The sequence below is a fragment of the Falco rusticolus genome, chromosome 6 (genome assembly GCF_015220075.1).
Source record: "Falco rusticolus isolate bFalRus1 chromosome 6, bFalRus1.pri, whole genome shotgun sequence".
NCBI lineage: Eukaryota > Metazoa > Chordata > Aves > Falconiformes > Falconidae > Falco > Falco rusticolus.
Window position 1 is genome coordinate 21,229,749 of NC_051192.1, and position 25,442 is coordinate 21,255,190.

The 25,442-nt window shown below is 44.6% G+C and overlaps 1 protein-coding gene across 1 annotated transcript in view; it reads left to right on the plus strand.

The window, feature by feature from the left end:
* The first annotated feature begins 15,060 nt into the window (after window positions 1-15,060).
* Window positions 15,061-25,442, plus strand: part of GRIK2 (glutamate ionotropic receptor kainate type subunit 2) — a 415,942-nt gene continuing 405,560 nt past the window's right edge. The window contains exons 1-2 of the mRNA XM_037392944.1: window positions 15,061-15,203; window positions 20,559-20,963. Coding sequence (XP_037248841.1) covers window positions 20,849-20,963 — 115 coding nt within the window. The 5' untranslated portion in view covers window positions 15,061-15,203; window positions 20,559-20,848. The remainder of the gene's footprint in view (window positions 15,204-20,558; window positions 20,964-25,442) is intronic.

The window sequence follows — 25,442 nt, forward strand, 5'->3', positions numbered from 1 at the left end:
CTGCAGATGCAGCCTCACCAGGGCAGAGGAGAGGGGGACGATCACCTCCCTCCACCTGCTGGCCATGCTCCTCCTAATGCAGCCCAGGGTGATCCCATTTGCCTTCTTGGTCACAAGGACACACTGCTGGCTTGTGGTCAGCTTGCTGTCCACCAGAACTCCCAGGTCCTCTGCAGAGCTGCCTTCCAGCAGGTCAGCCCCCAGCCTGTACTGGTGCAAGGGGTTGTTCCTCCCCAGGTGCAGGACCCTACACTTGCCTTGGCTGAACTTCATTGGGTTCCATTCTGCCCAGCTCTCCAGCCTGGCCAGGTCTCGCTGAATGGCAGTGCAGCCTTCTGGGGTGTCAGCCACTCCTCCCCATTCTGTATCATCAGTGAACTTGCTGAGGGCACACTCTGTCCCTCCATCCAGGTCACAGATGAATAAGTTGAACAGGACTGGACCCAGCACTGACCCCTGGGGCACCACCGGCTACAGGCCTCCAACAAGACTCTGTGCCATTGATCACAGCACTAAATCAGATCTAAACTTCTGTAAGTCTTTTCTAGGTCTTCTTGACCATAACTTTAATTTGTGCAAAATTTTACTGAGAAGAACTTCAGGCAGTAGGAGTATTTTCTTCATATTGTAGTTCTTTCCCAGTTTATTATGTTCCACAATTTCAGTCTAGGTAACAGTGACATTTGCAGTCCAAAACCAAGTATCCTTTATGTGAAGTCTGTTTTCTTTATTCTCTACACCAAACTATCCCCTTTTTCAAATCTGCGTTATATTCTAACCAATTAGAATGAGGAGGTTTCATACTGAATTTAATGAACGTATTCAGACACCCAAGTTGATCACAACAGAGCACCAAGTGAGCACTTTTGCCAGCAAAGAGGCAGTGAATTCAGCCTGGAGTTCCACCTTGGGCTAGCTAGCCCTGTTTTGCAGTGTAAAGTCAACATGAAAGTTTAAATAGTTTAGGATTTTCTCCTTCAGTAGATCCTTTTCACTGATACATATCATCCTATTGTCACAGTTAGGAATGCTGAAATTCACAGTGTGTGCATCTTTAGGGATCTTAGCATTACATGTGCTCTGAGCATCCCTAGCATCGGTGTTCACTCCTTTTCTAATTTTCAGGGTTGTGTATTTTACTATCTTGCACAAGCCCTTAGAACATGGAATAAGTGCTTATGAAATAGATGTAAAGAACTTTGTAGATACCTACAAAGAAAATAAGGAACAGAAAAAGGTGACCTATAGTACAGAAGTGAATTATTATGACAGTCACATGAAAAGTGGTATTTTCTATACTCTGTTCCACAATACAATTTGGAATGTATTCCTGTTTTACACTGCCCTTGTAAAGGTATGAGGGAAGTAAATACATCCTCTCTTATACATTTCACACACACACATACATTTATTGAAGTATAAAATGTAGAATCAGAAAACCAAAACAATGTCTCTCATTCCATGATTTAAATTTTAATTTAAAGTTAAAACATCCCAATTATGTAGAAATAGTTATTGCAGTCAGTCTTTACCAGAAGACCTATTTTCGCTTGCCTCATCCTACAGTAATTAAGTAAATGGGTCAGATCCATCTCACTGGAAAAAAGCCTACTCTTTATGACTGACTGTAAAGGAGTCTAGACAACTATTTTGGATGATGATGTCTAAACTTGGACAGAGAAGTCCTATTCCAGAAGTTTAGTTAAAAGTGGTTTACAAAAGCTTAACCACTGTGAAAGAATGTGTCCAGTTTTCCTCTGCATTTTGAAACAGCTGTGATGGTCAATGTAGCAGTGATGTGCCTGTTACTGTCACTGTGAAAGTCACTGAACTATGATGAAATTGTATATCTTGGAAATATAGTAATATGCTTGCATTTTAATAAGAAATTTAGACACTGACAGCTAAAACATCTGAAGATCGATATACTAATAAGCTTTTTAAGAGAGATTAGGTTATGTAAATGGGACTCATCTCACTTAACTTTGGATGCTTGAAACTTAAACCTTCACATTTGTGTTTGTTGTTTTATGTTCTGATCATATATGATTCAACCGAGTATCTAAAAGTTGGTAATTGTGTTCCACTGACTAAAAAAGAGATTTGTTGACCTGCTCAGGTTGTACATGCTTTTTAGTTAGACCTTATCCCATTTGCCAAATCAAAGTTGGTAGAAATTGTCACTGTTTTATAAATTCTAAACCTTTAAATCTGCACATAGTATTTAACTCTTCCAAAAGAAATAGAAAAGGAAAAGGAAAAGGAAAAAGAAAAAGAAAAAGAAAAAGAAAAAGAAAAAGAAAAAGAAAAAGAAAAAGAAAAAGAGAACAAGATCTCCAGGAGGCAATATTCTTCTTTAAGCTTTTAGTGTCTTGAATCTCCTTAACTTACTTCAGTGAATTCTGACAACTTGTGCAACTAAACCCAGACTTTGAGAAAGCTGATGATTAAAAAGAAGTTATGTATCCAAGGCCATGGCTGAACCCATGAAACACCTGCTAACTGCATACTGTTTTGTACATAAAGTAAGTAAACTTTGTGTCAGAAAACAGCCTCCTTATTTCAGGGCAAATCCAAAGACATCAGTGACTAGAAGTTTTGATAGAACCTGACTAATAGCTGAAACACCCCTAAACTGATTTTCATCCCTTCCTTCCTCCTTCCTCTCTTTCTTGTAAAGTTTTAATTCTCATGCTTATGTCTTAAGCCATTCTGTTGCCTTCAACAAACTTTGGATCAGATCATCAAACCAGACATTCCCTCCCCTGAACCAAACCTAGCTTCATACCCATTTTAAAAACTCATCTCCAATGTAAAAAGATGAGTGAATTGACAGAAATCACCTGTACTTGCAGATGTGTCAACATTCTGTGTTTCTATGAAGCATAACAATATCCTTCGAGAGTCTTGCTTGATTTAACTCTACCAAAACATATTCATATTGTTCAGCTGTAAGACCTTTTCTGAGAAAAGACTTCAGGAGACTGGTAATCTATCATATGTTCTACTTGACTGGTTATAAGAAAAATACTTCATGTTTTATGAGTTGCCTATCACTGTCTGACTGTGTTTGTATGCCAGCAGGGAAAACTAAAACCAAGAACTTTGTAAAATCGTTATTACTAAGGAGCTACATTTTAGCCTTTTTAATTAAACTGTACAATTATCGCTAAATGTTCTGTCCATCTAATCATGGTTATGTAAGGTTACTGATCAAGCAGAGTGATGTAGTCAGCATGACAGACCAACAAGATCTTTTTAAGAAATGCAACAGGTGAAATGGATAAAAGAAAGATTCCTCAAAGAGCAGGTAAAGTTTTCAGGCATTTAGTCACAGAGGCCAGAAGAGATGGATTACTGGTACTTATGGTAAAAGAGGTATTGATGTGGTGCTTAGGGACATGGTTTAGTAGTAGACTTGCCAGTGTTAGGTTTACAGTTGAACTCAATGATCTTAAAGGTCTTTTCCAACCTAAACGCTTCTATGATTCTATGATCATTAGTGTAAGGAATATTTCTTTGGTTCAAAGTCCTGGCATTTATTCTCTCCTCCCAGTCTCAAAGTGGCTGAAAATTCTTAGAGTACATTGAATATTAGAACCACAACAGAAATGCAAATCAGAATAAAGGTGGATATGAACCTTTTTGAAATATTAGTAAGCATAATGAAAAATGTCTCCTTCTAACCTCTCAACTGCATTGGGGCTGTTAATGCTGGTGAAATCTCTTCACTTCCAGATGGCATTTATTTTCAAGCACACTTATTAAATACAAAGTTTCAGAGCTCTCATTATGGAAAACAGGTAACTTTTATTCATCTGTCTTTGATGATGACCCAGCCCCAGGTGCATTAGGAAAATTTATTACTTATTTTTTACTACTTCCTTATTACTATCTCACAGAACAAGAGGAAACCTTCATTTAATCAAACTGTTTGTGGAGTAATATATTAGCTATTTACCTCCTGAGATTTAGGGATAAATTTGGAGAGAGACATAGAATTAGTTTAGTGTGGATTTATCTCTGTTCCCTTAGTAATATTTATTCACTATCACCATCTTTAGCATTTAAAAGCCAGGGACTGAGATATTAAAGGCCAAATACACCCTTACAGAAAGGGGGATGCACCTGAACAATCAAATGCATGACAAAAAAAGTAAGCCAAAAATAATTTGCAAAGAAGCAAAAATTTTGAAAAAAATTTTGTAGCTTTTGCTACTGAAGTTAATGTTTTTGCCAATGAAATGGAAATAACACTATGTCTCTATGCCAAAGTGAAGACTGCTAGCAGTTTAAGTTGCTTAAAATCAGCTGTTGGTAAATGCTAGGCTATAATCCTCTGACAGAACTGCAAAACAAGAACAAATTATTCTAGGAATTTAATGATTAAACACTTGATAAAAAGCTGTTTTCTTTACTAACTAAGATAAGTAGTCTGGGAGAGATTCAGAGCCCAGTGAGGGTTTATGAGTAACATCAGTCAAGACCTCTGTCATCTTTTTTTACTTTGGGAAGATTGTAGCTTCTGCTATATTATTGCTATTATTTTTCTGTTTATTAAATTGCATAGGACTACCCACTGAGGAGTTGAGGGTTTCCTATTTAATTTGCTAATTTCTTATGTAATTTATAGATACATGCTTCTTTACTTAAGCATGAAAGGACAGGATGAACACCGTAGGGGAAATGGCAGGCAAAACCACTAGTTTTGAACTACATCGGGATGAATTATAGATAGACTATAACAAGAGATTTCCATTTTGTGAGCCTCTAGCTAAGGAACTGCAGCTCAAAGTGCAAGATTAGAAATGGTTGGTTTTGGAAAAGCACACTGCACTGGTTTAGCCAGCTTTGCCAATGTTGGACACATTGTAGTCTTAGTAAGATTCTTTTAGCAAAAAGGGTTAGCACTGCTCTTTCACAATGTAATAGCAAAACATTTTCAATGCTATGACATAAAAAGAAGTGATTCAGAATGTGAAGAAGTTCTTCTTAAAAGTATTTTTGTGTTCTGAATGACTACAATTGTAGGTACTTCAAATTCTTATTTCCTTGTAGAGGTTTATGTATGGTTTTCCTAAACTAAAGTTGTAGGGAAAAAAGTAATTAGATTTTGAAATACATGTTTCCCAAACCTGCAGTTACCATGAAATAACAGATAATACTACCTACAAGGTGTATTTACAAACAAGAAAGTAAATAAAACCAACCTGAACTGGTTCTTTAGATAATTTACTAGGCACATCTTCATATTAGTTCCAGGTATGTGGGTGTCTTAGATTTCAGATACCAAGTGATTTAATCCAAGTTTATTCTGCTCCTTTGGGTGTTATAGACCAGCTGGTTAGACTGTTGCAAGACACCTTTTACCTGCCATGGAGAGGTCTATGTGAAATTATCAGCTCAAATCTTCTGCCTGTGAGACCTGGGGAAAAACCTGCTGCTCGAAGTTCTGAACTTTATTTAATCATCTGACTCACAGTGCTATCTACTGTAAAATGTAGGGAGTTACATGAAAATGTTCTTATAATTTGTGGAAATGTTCCCATCTCTGGTTAAAAGTGGAAAACTAAGAATTACTGCATTTGTTCATATGTGTTTCAACTATGTAATACGCAGTCGGGTATAAGAAATTATTGTAAGAGCTAGCTTTCACTTGGGGTTTTTTGCACTTTGTCTCAGTTCCCTCTTCAGTAATTTTTAGAATTGTCCCTGTCCTTTTTGTTGTGGTGGTTGTGTTTTCCAATTGTAAAAGTCTTGTCAATAAAACGTGGAAGATGAGAGTATCATTAATTCTAGTTCTTTCTTCTTGGATTCATGTAAAGTCTGAAAGAAGAAACAAAAACAGTAAAGCATTTGACCACAAATTAAGTCTTGATACAATGTGCTTGTTTCCTCCTTCTCACTGTTCATCATAAATTCATCTTGTTGAAATAAAAATTTTCATTTGACTTAGATATTCTTCCAGAAGGACTTCTAACAGGGAATGTTAAGTTTGGAAAAGGAGATGTGTCTCTTTTCCACCAAGAGATACCCGACTAGTGCCTCTTACCTATTAGGAGGAAAAAATACATGCTGAAAGTGTGCCTTTTTTAAAATCTTTAAATTTTTTTAGTAAATCTAGGAGACTGGGAAGTTTCTCAGCCTCTCTTTATCTCTTTAGACTGGACATTGGTTTTGATAAAGAATGACTGTCTCATCCTGTGTGTTCTCAAGGTTCATTCATTGATGTCAATGTTCATCAGTTATAGACATATGAACAAGCCAAATTAGGAGTAAAATGCTAATTAGAATAATTGCAGACTGTGAGTTTAAAATGTTTTCATAAAGACATTTTGCATTATACATAGTCTTAAGGAGAATCAAACTCTCATAAATTATCCAAGAATACCTTGTGTGGTTCTTTTTGTCTTCAGGAGGACTTCACTCCTTCTGCCTGTTGTTCCAACATAGTGTCTTCTCTCAGCTTTCAAGCAATTTCAGTAAGTTTAAAATATTTTCTTTCTGATACTTATCTTCAGTTCTTCCCTTCCTCCAAGGAGCCTTTCAACTCAGGAACACTTTTCAGTTTCTCTTACCCTTTCTGATTTTCACTTACTGTTTCCATTCCAAGTTCAGGTTCTGCTCTTCACAGAACTGGTTCATCATCTCTTGCTTGTCCTGCCCTTTCTTTCAGAATAGTATGTCCAACAACCTTTTTTCTCTCAGCAAGTTTAAAATTCCAGTTTTAGCAATCTCAAATAATGAAATACAAGCCCTCCTTTGTCCCTCTCACTTCTAGAAGATTTTCCTGGATAACAGGTTTCAACAATATATTGAAATTAAGCTATCAAGATAATTTTGGGGGCTGTCAGAACCTGGGAATTAGGCATTCTTCATCAATGAAATGTAATCATCATTTCTCAGCCTGCATATGGGTACTAACATAACCTTCAGAGAAGGAGGGTCCTTGCACAGCCTTAAATGGTTTCACAGAATCATAGAATCATTTAGATTGGAAAAGACCTTTAAGATCATCAAGTCCAACCGTTAACCCAGGACTGCCAAGTCCATCATTATACCTGGTTCCTAAGCACCACATCTACACAATTTTTAAACACTTCCAGGGATGATGATTCCACCACCTCCTTAGGCAGACTGTTCTAATGCTTGATGACCCTTTCAGGGAAGAAATTTTTCCTAATATCCAAAATAAACCTTCCCTGGCACAACCTGAGGTGGTTTCTTCTCCTCCTGTTGCTTGTTATGTGGAAGAAGAGACTTACACCCACCTTGCTACAGCCTCCTTTCAGGTAGTTGTAGTCAGTTAGCTTCTTAGTTTTAGTTAGTTAATTAGTTTTAGCTTCTTAGTTCATTAACTTACTTGCTTAGTTCTTAGTTTCTCTAAGTCAGATTCTAATTTGACAAGGTGTTTAAGCACATTTGAAACATGATGACTACAATGCTCAAGTTGCTCTCCCAGAAGCTAAGACTTTTGTTCTAAAAACTCACATGGAAGTGAAACTTGCCACTTCTTCCTAGCAGTTGAATAAGATAGGAAAGAAATTAAGGAATTAAAGTGCTTATAAATGCCTAAAATGTTAAAAGTATTGAATAAATAAGAGTTTGGATAAATAAGATTTTTAATAACTTAATTAAGGTGTTTATTTTTACATATTATTTGTGGCCCCATTACATCACTTATGGCTATCATTGCTAAAGTAGGTCATTATTCTGTTTTATAATACAGTGCCAGGGTATGTAACTTCCTATCTACTTAAAATGAATATTGTAGAGGAATATGCCCCAGGGCATATTTTCACATACTAGAAACGGCTTTCCATATCTGATAAACTGCTTAGGTTTGAATAGTGGAGCAATTTCCTTGCCTCCCCTGAAATGGACCAAATAGACTTTATATAGTCTAACTAAAATAATTTCAAGGTAGATTAGGAGCATAGGCTTGCTTTAGGTGAAAATCACTTTCCAAAACCTCAAAGAGATTTAAACACTGCACAGATCTTGTAATTCTCTACACACTAGTAAACTTTAATTCTTCTATTCTGAGAATTTGAAGTCAATTGAGCACCTTTTAACAGGTGTCCTAGTGAGCAGCTAGTATTGAGGGCTAAGCTGCTGTTTGCCTGTCACCACAACCAATATGCAGTATGTAGTGCCATATATCCCAATCTTGACAATGGATTCACATCTACTTCTAAATCCTAGGAAAAGGAATGAGATTAATTATAATTAATCAGACTATATAATAGATTACTTGGTTTAAATGGCTGCATATTTGAGGACAGAGCCCTACTGTCAGCTGTATATTAAACACAAAAATATTACCTGTGAATCCTATTTGTATTATGGGCATTTGGAACAATATATAGCACAAATTCTCCTGCTATGTTCCCCCCTGAAAATTAGTTCTATGAATTCACAGTGGATACGTGACTCAGATACTTGAAAAAAACACCACAATTGTCTTTTAATATTGTAAATGTGATCAACAAACAAAAAGTTCCCCATGTATGGAGAGTTTGGGTATATTGCCAGTAGACTGGCAATTTAACTATACAGCTGAACAAAACCTGTTGCAGCTTATTGATGCATGATAAATTTTAATCTTTTATACAATATATTCTAAGAGAGACATGAAAAAAGCACAGTTATTACTGAAGTTTAAATCTTATTGGAATAATAACTCAGTTGCAAAGTAAAATCAAAGTTTTTTTCCCATTTTTACAATGTCCTCTTCCTTTACAGTTCAAAGTTACCTGTCTATTGGGCATTATCTCATACTAGGGAAACTTCCACTCCCCACTTATTAGACTAAAGCCTGATTCTTACTATCTATTGGAGTACTGCTTAAGGCTGTATTATAAGGTGGTGTATCCAGTTCTTGTTTAAGACATAAACCAAAAATTTTGCTTGTAGATATTTCAGAATTGTACTTGTAAGAATTAACTGTTTTGGTTTGTTTGTTTTTTAAAATTATTCAATTTTGTACCCATTATGATTACTTCTGAGTCTAGATGCAAAACTAAGTCTCAATCATGTAATTGGCTCCACTTAGGCTCCATCTTTACATTTTTTCAAAGCTTCATTTATTGCCACAGGGTTTTCTTGGTCCAGCGATTAATATTTTATTCCATGCATCTAAAGTAGTACTGGATTTGTAAAAAGCTAGACATACACAAATTCATTAAGTCTATAGAATACATATTCCTACATGTATTTTTTCTCTAAAAGTGGGGAGGGGAAATTCTTTCGGGCTCAAAGAACAAAACACAAGGATAAAGCATTAGATAAAATATATTGGTATTCATAAACAAGACTATAGAGTTTCTGAGAACAAGCCTGGACAAGACATGTAATTTGCATAAGCAAAATAGAATGTAAAAGTTAACGCAAAACAATTTTATTGGTATGCTGTTGAACTGTAAGGAGAGAAAAAAAAAAAGACTCCTCTAGAATTTTTTATGTCCTGCTACGCTGCTATTGCACATTTGTTAGTGCAAGTATTAATGATCTGGCTGCCTCATTTAAATATTTGATGAAGACAATATAGGAGAAACTGCAGAAATGGTGGTGGTTAGGCCCAGAATTTAATGTGCCTCAACAAATTGAAAAAGTGTTCTGGAAAAATAAGAATAATATTGAACAGGGATGAGCACAAGATTCTACACTTGGGAAAGAATGAGTAGCTCAGCAAATCCAAATGAGAAAGCAGCTAGTCAGTGGGGTAGTTAAGCAGAAAACACCTAGACATTATTGTGACAAGACAAATATGAACCTACAATATCATGCTGTTTCAAAGGAATCAAATATTATATTGGGATTTCTGAATAAGATGGGAACTTGAAAACAGTAATAATACTGTTTCCTTCCATTCACTGCTTTTATTGTGGTCTTTTCTGTACTATATACAGTTCTGCACACTAATGCAATGGTATGGACCAAGTAGAAACATTCTGGCAAAAGCACTGATAACTATGAGATGCTTAGATATTGTCTAGAGAAGAGTAGACTAGGCTGGGACACAAGATAATCAGAATCACAGAATGGTTGAGACTGGAAGGGACCTTTGGAGGTCATCTAGTCCAAGCCCCCCAGTCAAGCAGGGTCACCTACAGCCAGTTGCCCAGGACCATGTCCAGACAGTTTTTTGATATCTTCAAGCTGGGAGAATCCACACACTCTTTGGGCAACCTGTGCCAGTGCTTGGTTACCCTCACATTAAAAAGTGTTTCCTGGTATTCAGAGGGCACCTCCTGTGTTTCAGTGTGTGCCCATTGCTTCTGGTCCTGTCACTGGACACTACTGTAAAGAGTACTCCATCTTTGCATCCTACCTTCAGGTATTTATACACATTGAAAAGATCCCTGCAACATCTCTTCTCCAGGTTAACTAGTTTCAGCTTTCTCTCTCAGCCTTTGTTCATATGAAAGATGATCCAGTCCTTTCATCCTTTGTTGGACTCTTTCCAGTTTGTCCATGTGCCTCTTATACTGGGGAGCCCAGAACTGGACATAGTATTTCAGGTGTGGTCTCACCAGTGCTGAGTTGAGGGGAAAGATCACCTCCCTCAGCCTGTGAGCAACACTTCTCCTAATGCAGCCCAGGATACCATCAACCTTCTTTGCCACGTTGCTAGCTTACATTCAAGGTGGTGTCCACCAGATTCCCTGGGTCTTTGCAGCTGGTTGGATCCCAGCCTGTACTGGGGCCTGGGTAAGTGATGTTACTAGAAAACTCCCTTGTCTGGTATGGGCCTCTGATTGCTACCCATTACTGATCTTCCAAGTAGGAAATGATGAATTCCAAACAAGAATAAGCTAAGGCCAATCAAGAGAAACCTCAGGGCATTGGGGCAACAGCTTGAGGGATCAGGAGCACAAGTAGTGTTTTCTTCTATGCTGCCAGTTGCAGGGTAATTGGAATATCACACAGGTCAATACCTGGCTCTGGGCCTGGTGTCAATGGCTAAATTTTGGGGGGGGTTCATCATGGGACAGTTTACATGGCACAAGGCCTGCTGGCAACAGATGAGGTTCACCTGTCTCAAAGCGGGAAAAGGATTCTAGGTCAGGAGTTACAAGGGCTCATCAAGAGAACTTTAAACTAAAATCAAAAGGGGAAAGAAATAAAACCAAGCTCCTTAGAGATGAGCCTGGGGGCAGCATGCCAGGGCTGGAGGTGAGATCAGTAGCACAGCTGAAGGGCGTCTATGCCAATGCCCAAAGCATGGGCAACAAACAGAAGGAGGTGGAAGCCATTGTGCTGCAGGAGGACTATGACATAATCACCATCATGGAAACATGATGATTTGCTTGAGGGCAGGAAGGCTTTGCAGAGGGATCTGGACAGGCTGGATCAATGGACCAAGGCCAATAGTATGAGGTTCAACAGGACTCAGTGCCAGGTCCTGCACTTGGGTCACAACAACCCCACACAGCGCTACAGGCTTGGGGAAGAGTGTCTCAAAAACTGCCTGTTGAAAAAGGACCTGGGGGTGCTGGTCAACAGCCAGCTGAACATGAGCCAGCAGTGTGCCCAGGTGGCCAAGGAGGCCAACAGCATCCTGGCTTGTGTCACAAATAGTGTGGCCAGCAGGACAAGGGAATTCATTGTGTCCCTGTACTCAGCACTAGTCAGGCTGCACCTTGAATACTGTGTTGGGTTTTGGGGCCAACTCAGGAGGATTTTCCTTGGCAAAACTAAAAATTTTCTTTGCCTGCGAGCTGTATGAGTCCTTATGCCATAGCAGTAAGACATAGATTTTCTGAAAGACCACCCAGTGTTGTCCACAAATGCAAGAGGATAAAAAAATACAACAATGACTGGCAGGAAGAACAAAATATTCAGTTGTCTGCAGTCTGACACTCCAAAAATTTGCTTTGGTGCTTTCTGTAGCAGGGAGCAAGTTATGAACCACTCATCTTGAACAAGTGTCAGTAATCAAAATTGCATCATTAAATTGGACAGAATTTGTTTAGGGCTGTTAAGCCTCAGCAAACAGAATCCCTATGAGATTATTTTGGTCAGTTTGGGGTCTTCACAGATCTGACCTTTTCAAAAAATTCAATGGGAACTCTTCCAAAAGATCTTAAATTCTGTCAGTGTTTACATTATCATAGCTGAACCAAATTGAAAGATAAAGCCAGAAAAGAAAAAAGTATTAAATATTCAGATGTACTGAGTACTAGTGATAGATTTCTGTGGGGCAAGAATTTATCTGTCATCCTTAGGCGATTTCATTTTGGAAGGCTTAAATGAATTAGGCTACAAGTTTACACTACTTTTAACTTTGAGGTTTAAATGCACCTAATGGGGTAGGAATGCAGTAAACCCAGATTATTTCATTCTATAAATTTAGAAATAATGCTGGGAAAAACAAAGTAAAAAATCATTCTCACAAAGATCTTTGCAAGTTTGTTTACATTTTAATGGGGTAACATTCTTATTGGCACTTATAAAACTCATTTTAAACAGCTAGTGAAAAGATGAAACATTGTTATTTGATAAAGTTTTAAATTTCAATAAAAATTATCAGAAATAAAAAAGAAGGAAGCAAGCGAATAAGTTTGGTGGGGTTTTTTTCTTTTAAGAGTCCAGGACCCTGTGTTACAAATTCTCTGGTACACCTTATTTGATTATTGACAGACTTGGGCCTGTGTTTTCCTATGTGTAACTTTCTAGTGATCAATACCAATAAAGTTCAAAGTTCCCACAGTGTAACTGGGTAGAAACATAACAAGGAATTTTGTCAGTATTGAAATTATGGGGTTTTGCAGTAGTCAAGGCCTGAGAAGAGAGAATTCCAGAGTATCTTGCCATCATGTCACTGACTTGCAGTGTGATCTTAGGCTTATTCCAACTTTCCTGCTCCAACTTTCTTTATTTGAGTAATAAAGAGACGTATGCAAAGTCCCTAAATATCCGAAGTGATATGTGTTGATAAGAGCACTGGTGACACTGGGAACCTCTTTCCTGATTCTGCGTAAAGCATTCTTGTCTGAGAAAGGCATTGAGGGCTCCACATCTGGACAGAAATGTAACCCAGGCAACAAGGGAAAAGACTCTGCATCAATGTAGTTGAGGTGAAATGATTACATGAGTGTATTACACAATCCGTCTGCAGTATTAGAACCACTCTGGGGGCTGAAATGCCACATCCCTTTTTTATCCCTGCCTTCCTTTCTCTCATCTTAGAGAAACACCTTTGAGTTACGTATTTTTATGTGTGCCTCGTTCTCGGGTCAGAAAACTGAGGATAGTAACAGCGCAAATGCAGTCAGCGGTGACAGAAGAGGGACGGAATCGCCGAGTCACGGCTCGCACAAATGTTGGCTCCTCCGACCTCACACGCTTCCCACTCTTCGCCTGCCCGCAGCGTTACCCCGCGTCGGTTTCCCGGAGATCGCGGAGATCCCTTGGGCCCTGCTGTGGGGCTCCTGGCGGTCCCTGTCCCTCCCGCGAGGCGCCCACGGGGCTCAGCTGCCCGCCACCCCGTCCCGCTCAGCTGCCCCGCCAGCCGCCCGCTCACTGCCGGCGCGGCTCCTCCCCGGCCCCTTTACCTCCTAAGGCGGCACAAAGCGCATTGCTTTAGCAGTGGGTTTGGTTTTTTTCAGGAGTTATTTCCATTACAGCTCCAGGCAAACGAACTGACTAATGAATTTTCTGCCGGCCAGGGAAGTGCGCTGCTAGTAATTACGGGTTGTGCCGTGGGGCCGATTAAGCTGCAAGTCACAGCGGCCAGAGCCCCGACCGCGGCGAGCCCGGCGCGGGCTGTGCCGCCTGCGCTCGGCTCTACAATGGGATCATTGACTATTTATTTACTTCGCACAACAACTCTGCTGTTTACTTCATTATAGGAGCTTTTCAGTCACCGACCCTCACCCGCCCCAGCCCCATCTCTTCGATGCTCTTCGAGCCCCCCCGCCTCCGATAACCAGGGCTCCCTCGCTGATCGCTTGGGCAGATGAAGCGGGGTGACGCCTGAGCATCCTTTGTGGGGTGCGGGAGGCGTTCCCCCGCCGATCCGGGAACGGAAATTTTTCGTGAGGGAGGGGCGAGGGGACGGGGATTTTCTTGTCTAACTGCACAGCACGTCTGCCCGGAGATGAGACCTCGGGGAGGCTGCGGGGTGGAGGGGAGGCGCAGGGGAAATCGTGCGGCGCATCACCATCGGCAGAAGGGCAGAACCGGCAGATGCCTGTGGCGCTGCCGGACCGAGCGCGGCTGGGCGGGAGGGGAAAAGAGTGGCAACCCCGCCAGGGAGGACCGCATTTCACACCCCAGCTGATTAGGGAGGCCCTGGCCCTGTTATCAGAGCTCCCTTCCCGCGGCGCTGCCGCTTAGGGGAGAGTCAAGCGAGAAGGACAGAGGCGGCTGCGGCTCCCGCAGGGCGCGCTCGCCCTCCTTGCTCGCCCTTGCAGGGGGTTTCTCCCCCTCCTCGCACCCTCTTTCAGCCTGGATGGGGTGTGGGAAAGTGCCTGAGCTCAGTCCCCGCTAGTCCAGGGAAGGAGCGGAGACAGGTGGGCTTCAGCACCAGGAAGGAGTCGAGAGGCAGCCGAAGGCACCCGCACTTTCCCCAGCACTCCCGCAGGCTGCCGTAGGGACGCTTCGCGCAGCCCCGCACCGACGGGGCAAGTCGGGGACGGGCAGGGGTCGCTGAGCGTCGTTTTGCGGGCGGCAGGGTCCAACCCCCACCCCCCTCAGGGTTTACAAAAGGGTCTCCGGAACCCCGATTAGCAGTTCTGACTTTTAACGCCCTGAAAACTCGCCGCCTGGCCAGCTCTGGTCCCTCGGGCGACGGCGGGGGGGCGGGGGGGAAGAGGCGGGAGCGTTTCTGCTTTGCCGCCCGCGAAGCCCTGCGGCCGCCGGTGGGCAGCGGGGCCGGCGGGGGCGGCGGGGGCGGCGGCGAGGCTTGGCGTTGCGGGGAGCCGGGAGCGGCGGCCGTGGAGGAAGCGGGTTTCTGCTCCTTTAAAGGGCGCTGTGCGGCGCTCCCGACGGGAGGCGGATCTCCCTCCTTCCTTCCTTCCCTCCCTCCCTCCCTCTCCCCCCCTCTTCGTCGCTCGGCCGCCGCTTTCCGCCGCCGTCAGTGGTGCCCGGACGCCGGCTGCACCGCAGCCCGGGCAGTCCCCGGCGTCCTGCCACCGCCCTTCCTCCCCCCGCCTCCACCTTCCTCTCCCTCCCCGCTTCCCCGCCCGCAGCTCAAGGTAGGAGGATGTCCCGGGGTCTTCAGCTGGCCGCCACGGCCGGAGGGATTGCATGCCAATGAGGGGCTGCGGGCGGGGGACGGGGGACGGGGTGGGCGGGAAAGCGGGGCGGCGGGGGTCGCACCGTAGCCGCGCTGTGCCTAGAGCTTGCACGCCGCGATGTCTCCTGGCCAGGTGTCCCCGGGCAAAGGCGGGCGCTGAGCTGGCGAACCCGAGCACTACTGGGCTGGCAGGCTCCTGCCGCCCAGGTCTGTCCCTCCTGTGGGGCACTCAAACCTGTCGCCTTCCTCTCTGCGTTCCCGCGTTGCTCCACACCGTGGGAGCCGCCGCTGTCCCCCAGCTACAGGCGGAGGGGTGGGAAGCGGGGGGAGAGCCCCGGGCAGCGCAGCCCCCGCTGCCCCCCGCCCGGCTCCCGCGGCAGCGCGGAACTGCCCCCCACAGCCGGAGAGCCGCTCCCGGGCCAGGTCCCGCGGCCGAGCAGCCAGCCGTGAGGATGTGCCCCCCGCTCTCCTGGGGGAGCGGAGGTGAGAAACGGGCTCTAACTTCGCTAGAGTTGTGGGTGGACAACAGTGTCTCTGTTTCATGAGGTCTCCTCCTGCCCCTACCCGGCCCCCACCGTTCGGCGCGGCCAGCCCCCCCTGCGGCTTGTCGGCAACCCTGTCATTTATTTCTGAACAAGTTCAGCATTCTTTGGGTGAGCATCCCTCGCTAACCCAGCCAGGGTGCTGACACTCTGTGTAAAGCAAGAGACATTACTGCCTACGGAGTGGAGGCATGATTGCAAGAGCTGTGCGAGCACTGAAAAGGAATGAGTACATTATAGTGAAATCTTTTCCACGTTTTCCTCAGAAACTTTTGGGGAAGTAGAGCATGGGAAACGTTAAACATCCTCCTTCTCCTCCCAAAATCTTTCACAGCTTCCCCAGCCTCAAAGCAAACTGAAGGGACGAAAGGCTGATCTGTAGATAATGTCATAAATGTTTGTTCTTACTGCTTAAAACCTGCAAGGAAAGGGCATTGCTGTGATGCTCAGAAGTGCCTGAGCAAGTAAGTCTATTGCATACTCAATTCGTTAATTAGAATACACGTCTTTCCACGAGCTAAAAATTAATTACCACCTTAAAATGTCATTAATCATCGGCACAGCAGAAACTTGGTTGTAAATTTGGACTGAGCTAATAACAGAAAGAAGAGAACCTATGTTTTTTATAGCTGGTGGGACTGAAGTGCAAGTGGGCCGCAATGTGTTTCTAAATGATAATATCAACATTTATTTGAATACTTTGGCAAACGTTTAAGAAGGGAGGACTATTACTGCTTTGTCAGCAAAGCTGCAATACTTGTTTCTAGAGAGCTAGAGATGCTGGTCAGGTGTTGCGGTAAGCTATGGCTCTCCTTACACCAGGCTGCAACAGCAGGACTGTGGTGGCATGTGAATCTGAAGCATTTGCAAGGATTTGCCGAAATATATCCAAGAAACAAAGCTTTGGGGACTGTGTGTTGTATGCACACTATATCAGTGGTTGTTGGAAGAGGACAAAACAGTAGATTGAGTGATATAAATGTCTTATCATTGATTCTTACATACACAGCTATGACCTGAAAACGAAAGCCATTTCCTTTTTAAAGTAATACGGTAAAACTATACATCCCAGTAGGTGGCAGCTAGCTGGAACTGGGTTAACTTTTATTGTGATAACAGCACATAAAAATGAGTTCTGAAGGAAAAAGTGTCTGATATAGTGTCTGATATAAGGTAATCAGTATCACATATCTCCCCTTTCTAATGAAACACTATGTACGTAAGTTCACCATTTATATTTGACACATACCTAAAAATTTAGTAGGCTTTTATTACCCAGAAAAGGTTCAAAGGCCTCAGATTGTCTATTTTTTCCCCTATCTAAAGCTATAATACTGGTTTTTATATCAGCTTCTTTAGAAAGTTGTTCTTGTGTATTGAAGATGTGTTACCACCTTGTCTACAATAGATGGTCAAAATGTAAAACAAATCAAACCCCATACATTCAAAAATTGTAGATTTCCCAGTTGCTGATCACTGAAGTGTAGGGGGCATTTTCATAAATACTTTAATCTGAAAAAACCCTGTGTCACAGTGGTAACAAGTCCCCAAAACACAAGAGCAGCTTCTCCAGTATAACATTTTCTTAGGGCTTTCCAACCTTTGAGCTGTACTTCTCACAGGGAAGGAAATCTGAAAGGCGTTAAGAACATTTACCTGCTTTCATATTGAAATCATTCTGGAGGGTGAACAAAAGTCTATTTCTTAAAGGCTACCCTTCTTTTTCCTTCCCTTCCCCGAAGGACAAATGACGCTAAAGTACAAATAACCGAAAAGGAATCTAGGGTGGAGGAGTCTGAGGCTTTAGTTAGTTGTGTAGTCTATAAGTGATCTTCAGTCACCAAATATTTAGTGAGTTCTAAACGTCTGATGTCTTGCAAGATTTACTTTTTCATAAGAAGCTGATATTCTTGAGAAAATAATTCTGCATTGATTGCGACTTTCCTTCAAGGTGGGAGCTAGGGGTTGAAAGAAGGGGGGAGTGATGTTAACACAGAGCATTAGGCGATGTGTGATAGCAGTTAAGGAGAGCTGTACTCCTTCTGAACCCATAAAATGCCATAGAATAGCTGGCCAGCTAACATAATCGAGGTTATAATATGTGTCTTTAAAGAAGCCGATAACAGATTTTAATTTCCTTTCCGTGCTGCGAAGTGACTGGAAGGGAAAGAAAATGCGCCGTGACACCGGCGGGGGCTGGGGCGGGGGCGCGGCGGCGGGCGGGGCGGCGCGGGGGGCGCTCTCCGTGGTGCTGGAGGAGCCGCCCGCCTGCACCTCCCGCTGCGCCGGGGCCGCGCCGGGCGCTGTCCGCGGTGCCGGGGCCGCAGCCGGCGGTGGCGGGTGCGAGCACGGGGGGAACGGAGATGGGGCTCAGCTTAGGCGTGCGACCAGGGGTGTCCTGTGGGCTGCTGGATATTTAACCGTAGAAGGAATTAATCACAAGTTGTTTTATGATTTCAGTTATAAAGCCCTCGGTGAGTTAGGAGCTCTGCTGGGCTTAGATTACAGATAGCTGCTGGTTGGTTTCTTTCAAGAGACCTTATAAAATCAGATTGATAACAGGAGTTACTTTGCCCAAACTTTATGTCTTGTCTAATGTGCTAAAGCTGATTATGAATACTGTATTTTCAAAACTGCTCACCAAAACTGAATTGAATTTAAAAAAGGAAAAATCCATTTAGACAGGAAGCTACTTCTGTGCATCCACAATTCAAAAAGTATTTAAAGATGCCTAAAGCCCTTTATTTCAGCAACGCCAGGGGAAGGACACAACAAACGTTCATAGTATTCACGTGGGTTGGTTTTATTTCTCCTTAGACTAAGATAAAATATGAATGAGTATAAGAGAATAAACGAAATAGAAAATACAAGAAAATGCATCTCTCTGCATTTTTGCTGGGAGATATTCTAAATGTGAACTGAAGGAGTCGCTAGATATCCTTGCTTTTAACACGAGGTGTTCTTTTTAAAGTGCTCCAATAGTCAAATCGTCTGATTGAATTCCCTGCTAGACTGCAGAACTAGCCATTCATGATACTTATTTTTGACACTGCAGTTATGCCTCCATCTTAAAGGAAAAAAAAATCGATGATGTTTAATAATCCTCTCGCAGAATGTACATTTCTTTTCATCAGCATTTTACAGTGTTTTAAGTAAATGCGTGCAGAGAAAATCAGTAAGCCATAATGACAAAAAGTTACTGTGAATTGCTAACACTCTTAGAGATAGAGAGCACCAACATTACAGGTTACAATTTAAATGCTGCTGTTACCTATTTACATGTCTACCATACACAGATGTTATTTAAGAATAAACTGTACCTCACATCTGTCATGCTCTACTTCTGATAGATTCCACAGAGTGTTCTCATTAGCTTGGCATCATCGGCATTTATTTCTGTAAAGTCAGGTTTATTCTGTGCTCATCTGTATGTATCTGTGGGGGAGGTCTCTCAGTGGTATTTTCTTTAGTAATAAAAAGCAAGGAGCGAGATAAAGGAGACAAAAGATGTCTGTAGGCAGAATGTAGAATAAAATGAATTAATTTTCCTGGTGGGGAATCTAGGAATTATCTTTTAATGTTTGTAATAAAGCTTAAGTAGGTTCAGCAAAAGCTTCTCTTAGATTGCAAAGTCTGACAGTCCTGGTTCAAGGTATTTTAATAGATACAAGCACACAACTAATTGTATTTCCAAGGAAAATCTGAAGTAGTCCACAGAATGAGTTTATCTTTTTTGGAACACCTGGTGAAAAGACAAAAGTCGGTGGCTGCATTTGCAGATAGAAACTCAACACCCCACTATCAAACTGAGAAGTGCTATTGTTCTCACCGAGGACTGCAAAATGACAAACTACATAGATCTCTCAGTACAGGGAGGAACAGCAATATTTCCATAATAGTAGAATGAAAGGAAAGCAGTGCAAAATAAGAGAGTGGCAGAATAAAGTGTAAAACATAAACTAGTAAGTCCCCAACTTACTGTCTTTTAAATAACATTACAATTTCAAGCAAGTTGAGCAAAACAGGTCTGTGCATTCAACAAGGCTGTTCTGGCGCTGCCGGTTCCCCTTTACCTTGTGAAAGCAGGCTGGTGCTCCGTAATCACCGGGTCCGGAGCAAGTTCTTAGGAACAGCCAATAAACAAGCCATCACTACCCTATTTCATGCATTAACGTGAGAAGCAGTTAGTGAGTGGAAATATCAGGATATATATATATATATATATTATCCTAAACGTTATTCTGATAACCTGCATGACTTTATTGTCAACCGCCTCTTTCACAACTCTAAAGCTAAGTGATTTCGACCCAGGCAGTCAGCTATTAAAATGCACGAATTGATTTTTACACAACCGATTCCCTTTTCCCTTATACACCCCCCCCCTCCCCATTCCCCCCCCTCCCCCCCCCCACGCCGCTACAGATCCTTATAGCTATTGTTAGAGCAACCGAAATACTAATAACAATTAGAAGCATGTAAATAAAACCAGGCTGTTTTTTCCTCTGACAACGCTAGGCGATCAGATCGGTTGCATAATAGAAATTGGGAAGGCTGTCTGACAGGCAGCCTTAAGAAGAGAAGAGCTATCTCAATTTCTCTCACTTAATCTTGGCTTCGCGTCAGAAGCTGTGCAGCAGTGCAGTAGAATGGGAGCACGGCAAAAGCTTCGCCACTGAAACGGCTGGTGCTCACTGACTCTCGCTATGTGGCGATACCTCAGCGATTTCTCCAGCTGGATTACCTATTGATTTTCCTCCTTTCTTGCCTCCCAGGTTTACTCGGCTGGACATTGTGTGTGTTTGGATTTCTCAAGGATTCTCCCCCGACTAACATGGATGTCCCACCATTCCTTGCAGTTGAAGGTTGCTCCTTGGCGCAGTGAATGAAGAACATGCAGGGATTGCTAATGGGTTTGGGAAGCGTAGACTCTCTCCTCTCTCTGTGACCATGCCGTGATCGTGTCTGAGGGCCATCAGTTTACGTATCCTCATTCTCACCCTACCGGGAAACCTGACGGCTTAGAAGGGGGAAGTAAGGCAGCGTGTGTGTGCATAGAAACATCATGAAGATTATTTCCCCTATTCTAACTAATTCAGTCTTCAGATGCATCATTAGACTCCTTCTTTGCTTACTGTGGATTGGATATTCTCAAGGAACCACACATGTATTAAGATTTGGTAAGATTTGCCGACACTTTTTTCATTCTGCGTTTAAGCCTCAATGTGATATACATAGGATTGACTCAGAAGGGGGTGCTGGGGGAGAGCTGGGACGTGCTACCGGAGTGAGGCACCGAAGTCCCTCTTTATTTTGCATCCGGAGGGATGAATTGCTGTGTGGTTTTGTTTTTTTTTTCTTCTGTGGCTGCAGCTCATTGTAGCCGTAGTAACGGCACGACGATGATGATAATTATAATAACAATAGCGAGAAAAATGACTGGCAAATGCGTTTGCCTAAGGCTCTGCGCTGCTTGCGTGGCTTTCTCGTAATGCACATTTTTGTTTCCATAGTAGTGGAAAGCATCGCTAATACAGTGCTTGATCAGTTAAAAATCTGTCAACTAGTTGTTAAGTTTCGGCCGCCCGTCTCCATCCACCCGAGCCGATCCCGTGTGGGCGCGACGCTGTGATCTGAGTGAGACCTTTGGGCTGATTTCCGCTTGAAGCGGCTGCCTGCTGGCTTGTCACTTCAGTGGCGTTTAGTTAGAGAAGTGATATGTGTCTTAAGCGGTGGTCGTGAAAGAGCCTTTGCGATACGTTTCAAAGACGCAGCCTTTCTACGCGAGGAAAGTTGTATGAGGTGTCAGCCCCCACCCCCCCTCCAAAAAAAAAAAAAAGAAAAAGAAAAAAGAAATGAGACAGCGAGAGAGGGGAGTCATAGATCAGAATGAAATTTCCAGGAAAGCAGAGAGGTTTTACATGTTAAAGACTATTCCAGCTGAACTGTGAAAACTAACCTCAACAGCTTTGCCTGCCTATGCGCGCGTGTGTACGCGTGTACGAGCAAGCAGGCAAGCGAGGGAGACATTGCAGCCGCTGCATCCCCTATAGAAGTTTCGCAGCAAGGAAGGGCAGGACGGGAATGAAAGTTGACGGCGGCTCCAGGGGGCTGCGCGGCCCGGGGAAGTCCTCCGGGGCGAGCCACGGCGGCAGCCCTGGGACCCCCGGCCGGCCGGCGCCGCGGGCGGAGCTCCCAACCCCGCGGGAGGCGGCGGGGACTGGCCGAAAGTTGGGTCCGCAGCGGAGCGGCGCCAGCCGGCCGCGGGGCTGGGGGGAAATCGCGCATCTCCCGCCTTCGCGCTGGCCGCGGCAAGCTGTAGCAGCCGCTATATCCAGTTCTGGGGGCCGCTGGAAGCTCTTGTCTCCGCCTGGGAGTAGTGCCTTGGTTTGATTTTGTTTAAATTTCACCCCCTCCCGCGCACGCTTTTGTGCGGAGGGGAAGGTGGGTAATGATTAAAGTCACCAGGCTGTTACAGATCTCGTGTGCTGAATTCCTAGTAGTACTTATTTTCTGCTTCCATCTGGTCTAAAGGTGGTGCTTAAGGCACGTTGCTCTTAGCAACCGTCTTCAGGAATGCTTGTTTCTTTGGACATGGCTAAACGGGTCCGTATATCATTGCGGGGTTTGTTTCGCATTCCGTCTGATCCATAATCACGGCCGTGAAACTAGCGCTGGGGTTGCCTGCAGCCTGGAACTGCGCGGCTGCCTGTCCTTCCGCCACCCGGGGTTCAGAACCGGTGCTGAGGGTCCGTCTCTAGAAGTCTGAACGACTTCCAAGGGTAGCTATGTAAACATCTTTCCCGGGCGCACCGTTAGCAAGAGGTGGGCTTGCCTGCTTTAGATGAGAGCGCTCTCTGAATTCTAGCCCAGTATACCTATAGAGACAGCCCTGGAGAGTAGCGTTTTGGTAATGAGTAGAGTAACAAATAATCCCGAGACTGAAGGGTGGTGCAGAGGGACGCCGGCGCCCGCTGCCATGGTCGTGCACGCATCTGCTCCGCTGGGCTGAGTCCCCTTCCCGCCCGGTCACACAGCCGTTAGCGGGCTGTGCTCGCTCCACCGTTTGTAGCAGAGAAGTGTGAGTCCGCTCCTGACTCACCGCATGCTTTTTCTAGTCTTTCCAAAGAACTGTCGCCAACCCATCTCTGAGCCTTGGAAGTATGTAGGGAGCGGTTTGTTAGTTTATATTTGTATGGAAAACGTTAGACGTAAGAGAGCGCAAAGAAGACTTTTGCCCTGCTCAGCCGGGCCTGTTGCACATCTCTGTTTTAAGGAGCCTGGATTTAGCCTGGTCCAGGTGTGGAGTGACTGTCACTGACCGCGAACTCCCGCTCCTTCCCCAGAGGCATCTCTGCCTCTGTGTAGGGCATGGTGGGGAGGAGGGAAGGAGCAGGGAATGAGCTGTGGAAAGGCTTCGGTTATTTCCGAGAGGGGAATTCTCCGCTGCCCCCTCCGGGTTCCCGCGCTATCTGTCCCTTCGGGGTGTCCTTGCGACCAGGAGGACGGGATACCGATGCCTTTCTGTGGAGTCCTTCCCGAGGAGAAGCGAAATCTGAGGAGATTCCCTCCAGGAGGCAGCTTGCCAGCCCCCGCTCTTCTCTCTCAGCCGGCAGCGCTATGGCAACAGGGGAGAGCTTGAAGCCTGCCAGAACTCCAGCCCTCTCATTCCTCATGTGCAAATTAACCACCATGGATTCGCATTGTCCTTCCCACGGCTCCTCTCATTGTTGGGACTAGCCAGCATGTCCTTTCTCTCTCTCGTTCTCAAGCTACCTTTCAGCAACCACACAGGGAAGCCGAGCCGCCAGGGTTATCTGTCAAATGCGGGGGTGGGTATTTTTGCCTGCGCGTTGTGGAGCAAAGACGGGGAGAAGCTGGTGCGATGGTGTAATTCCCTCCCTAGCGACACTCACTCAGACATCTGGACGCCCGCCTGCTGCTGCTGGAGTAGGGCAACGTGGTATCTGGGCATCGCACCAGGCACCCTTCCTAAATTACACCTCGCTTCATGGGGCGTGTGGCCAGGATCCCTCCCTTGTCCTTTCTGAATAGCTTCCCAACAGCAAGTCCAGGAAACCCTAAGGGTGAGGCTTGTGCCCAAGATTTTCCAGGGTTCCAAACGGGAGCGGTCCTAAACCCTTGCTGTGGGGAAAAGGACAGGTCTCATCTTGACGAGGGAGAAAAGCAGCAGCTTGGTATTTGTCTCTCCGCTGTGCTAAGTGTGATGGAAACCTTTTCCTTATCACTTGGCACCGTGCAAAAGCCAAAATACGTGACCGCCGGCACATCCATTCCGTTATCGGGGATCACGTCTCGCAGCTTGCCGAGTCACTCGCTCCTGTGTAATCGCAGACCCAGGGCAGCGGCTCCCCAGAAACACCAGGTAGCTCGGCACAGCCACATCTACAGCCCAGCCCAGCCGGGGCCCGGGGCTGGCCTCTGCCTCCGCCACCACCTTTCCGTAGGCCCCCTCGCTTCTCCCTTTACCTCCTTGGGGGCATCTCGGCGCTTAGCCCAGTACGACTGAATTAACAGGCTATTAAGAGTCGTTAACCATCGGTAGCTGCTCACCTGCGTTGCCATAAACGCGCCCCTCCCTTTGCCCAAGGCACTAAGAGCCCGAGCTGTTTAAAACCACTCTTCTCTTACCTACGCAGGCCATGAATATCAACTCTTTGATATCTGGAGCACTCTAAAATGCCCTCTTTTGTTTAAATTGCCCCTTTCGGGCCTTGTCTCTGCCTGCCGCGAGCAATTCGCCTTTCCACAGCCAAGGCGTGAGGCGGAAGCAGCGGCTGGACGGCGGGAGCGGTCTGGCCATGGCGCTCCGTTCTCCCCCGGCTGACTCGGCATCCGGGGCAGCGCGGGGGCAGCCTTGCACCGCAGGGGGCCCGCAGGCTTGGTAAGTGTTTCCTCACTTCGTGAGATACTTTGTTTTCTTCAGCGCGTTCAGATGTAAGGGTAAAGGAGAGGCCCACGTCTGTAGTCTCGGCTTCTTGTTGCTTTGGAGTTGCCTGACTGCAGGTAGATGGAGAAGGGAGCTGAGTGTTACGGGGTGCAATGGACTATAAGGGAAATGCGTGGGTGTCTTCTTCCAGCTTGAAAACAAAAGAAAGCCAAGAGATGGAAACGCTTCTCAAGGAATGAAGGGAGAGCTTTGAACTTTTTACTGACTTCTTCTCCCCCGCCCCCCCAAAACAGAACCCGACACCAAGCTCTTACAAAGCCTAGTAATTTACTGATGCCCTCCTTAAAATAATAATAGCAAAATAAAGCTGTATATGATCACATAATCTTTGGGTTTTAAGAAAAAAACAACCCTAACCGCAGTTCTCAACTCCGTGTGGGAACCTGGGAAGGGGAATTTACGCCGGAGTCTTTCTCCGTGAAGACATAGCACGGGTTTCATCTGACGCACTTCTTAGCTGAGCTCCTTTGCTCAAACAGATTAAGTTTATCTCCATATAATTGTTTTCTCGAGGTCGAGCGTGGCAAACCCAGGGAAGGGGCCGGCTCACCGTGCCCACCGCTGGCGCAGCTGGCGGCGGGTGCCCAACGGCACCTTCTGGGGCAGCGGTGGCCGCGTGAACCTACCCAGCAGCGTTCAAACCCGGCAAGTCACGGAACAACAGAGATAGCTCTGTGCAAAAGGGTAT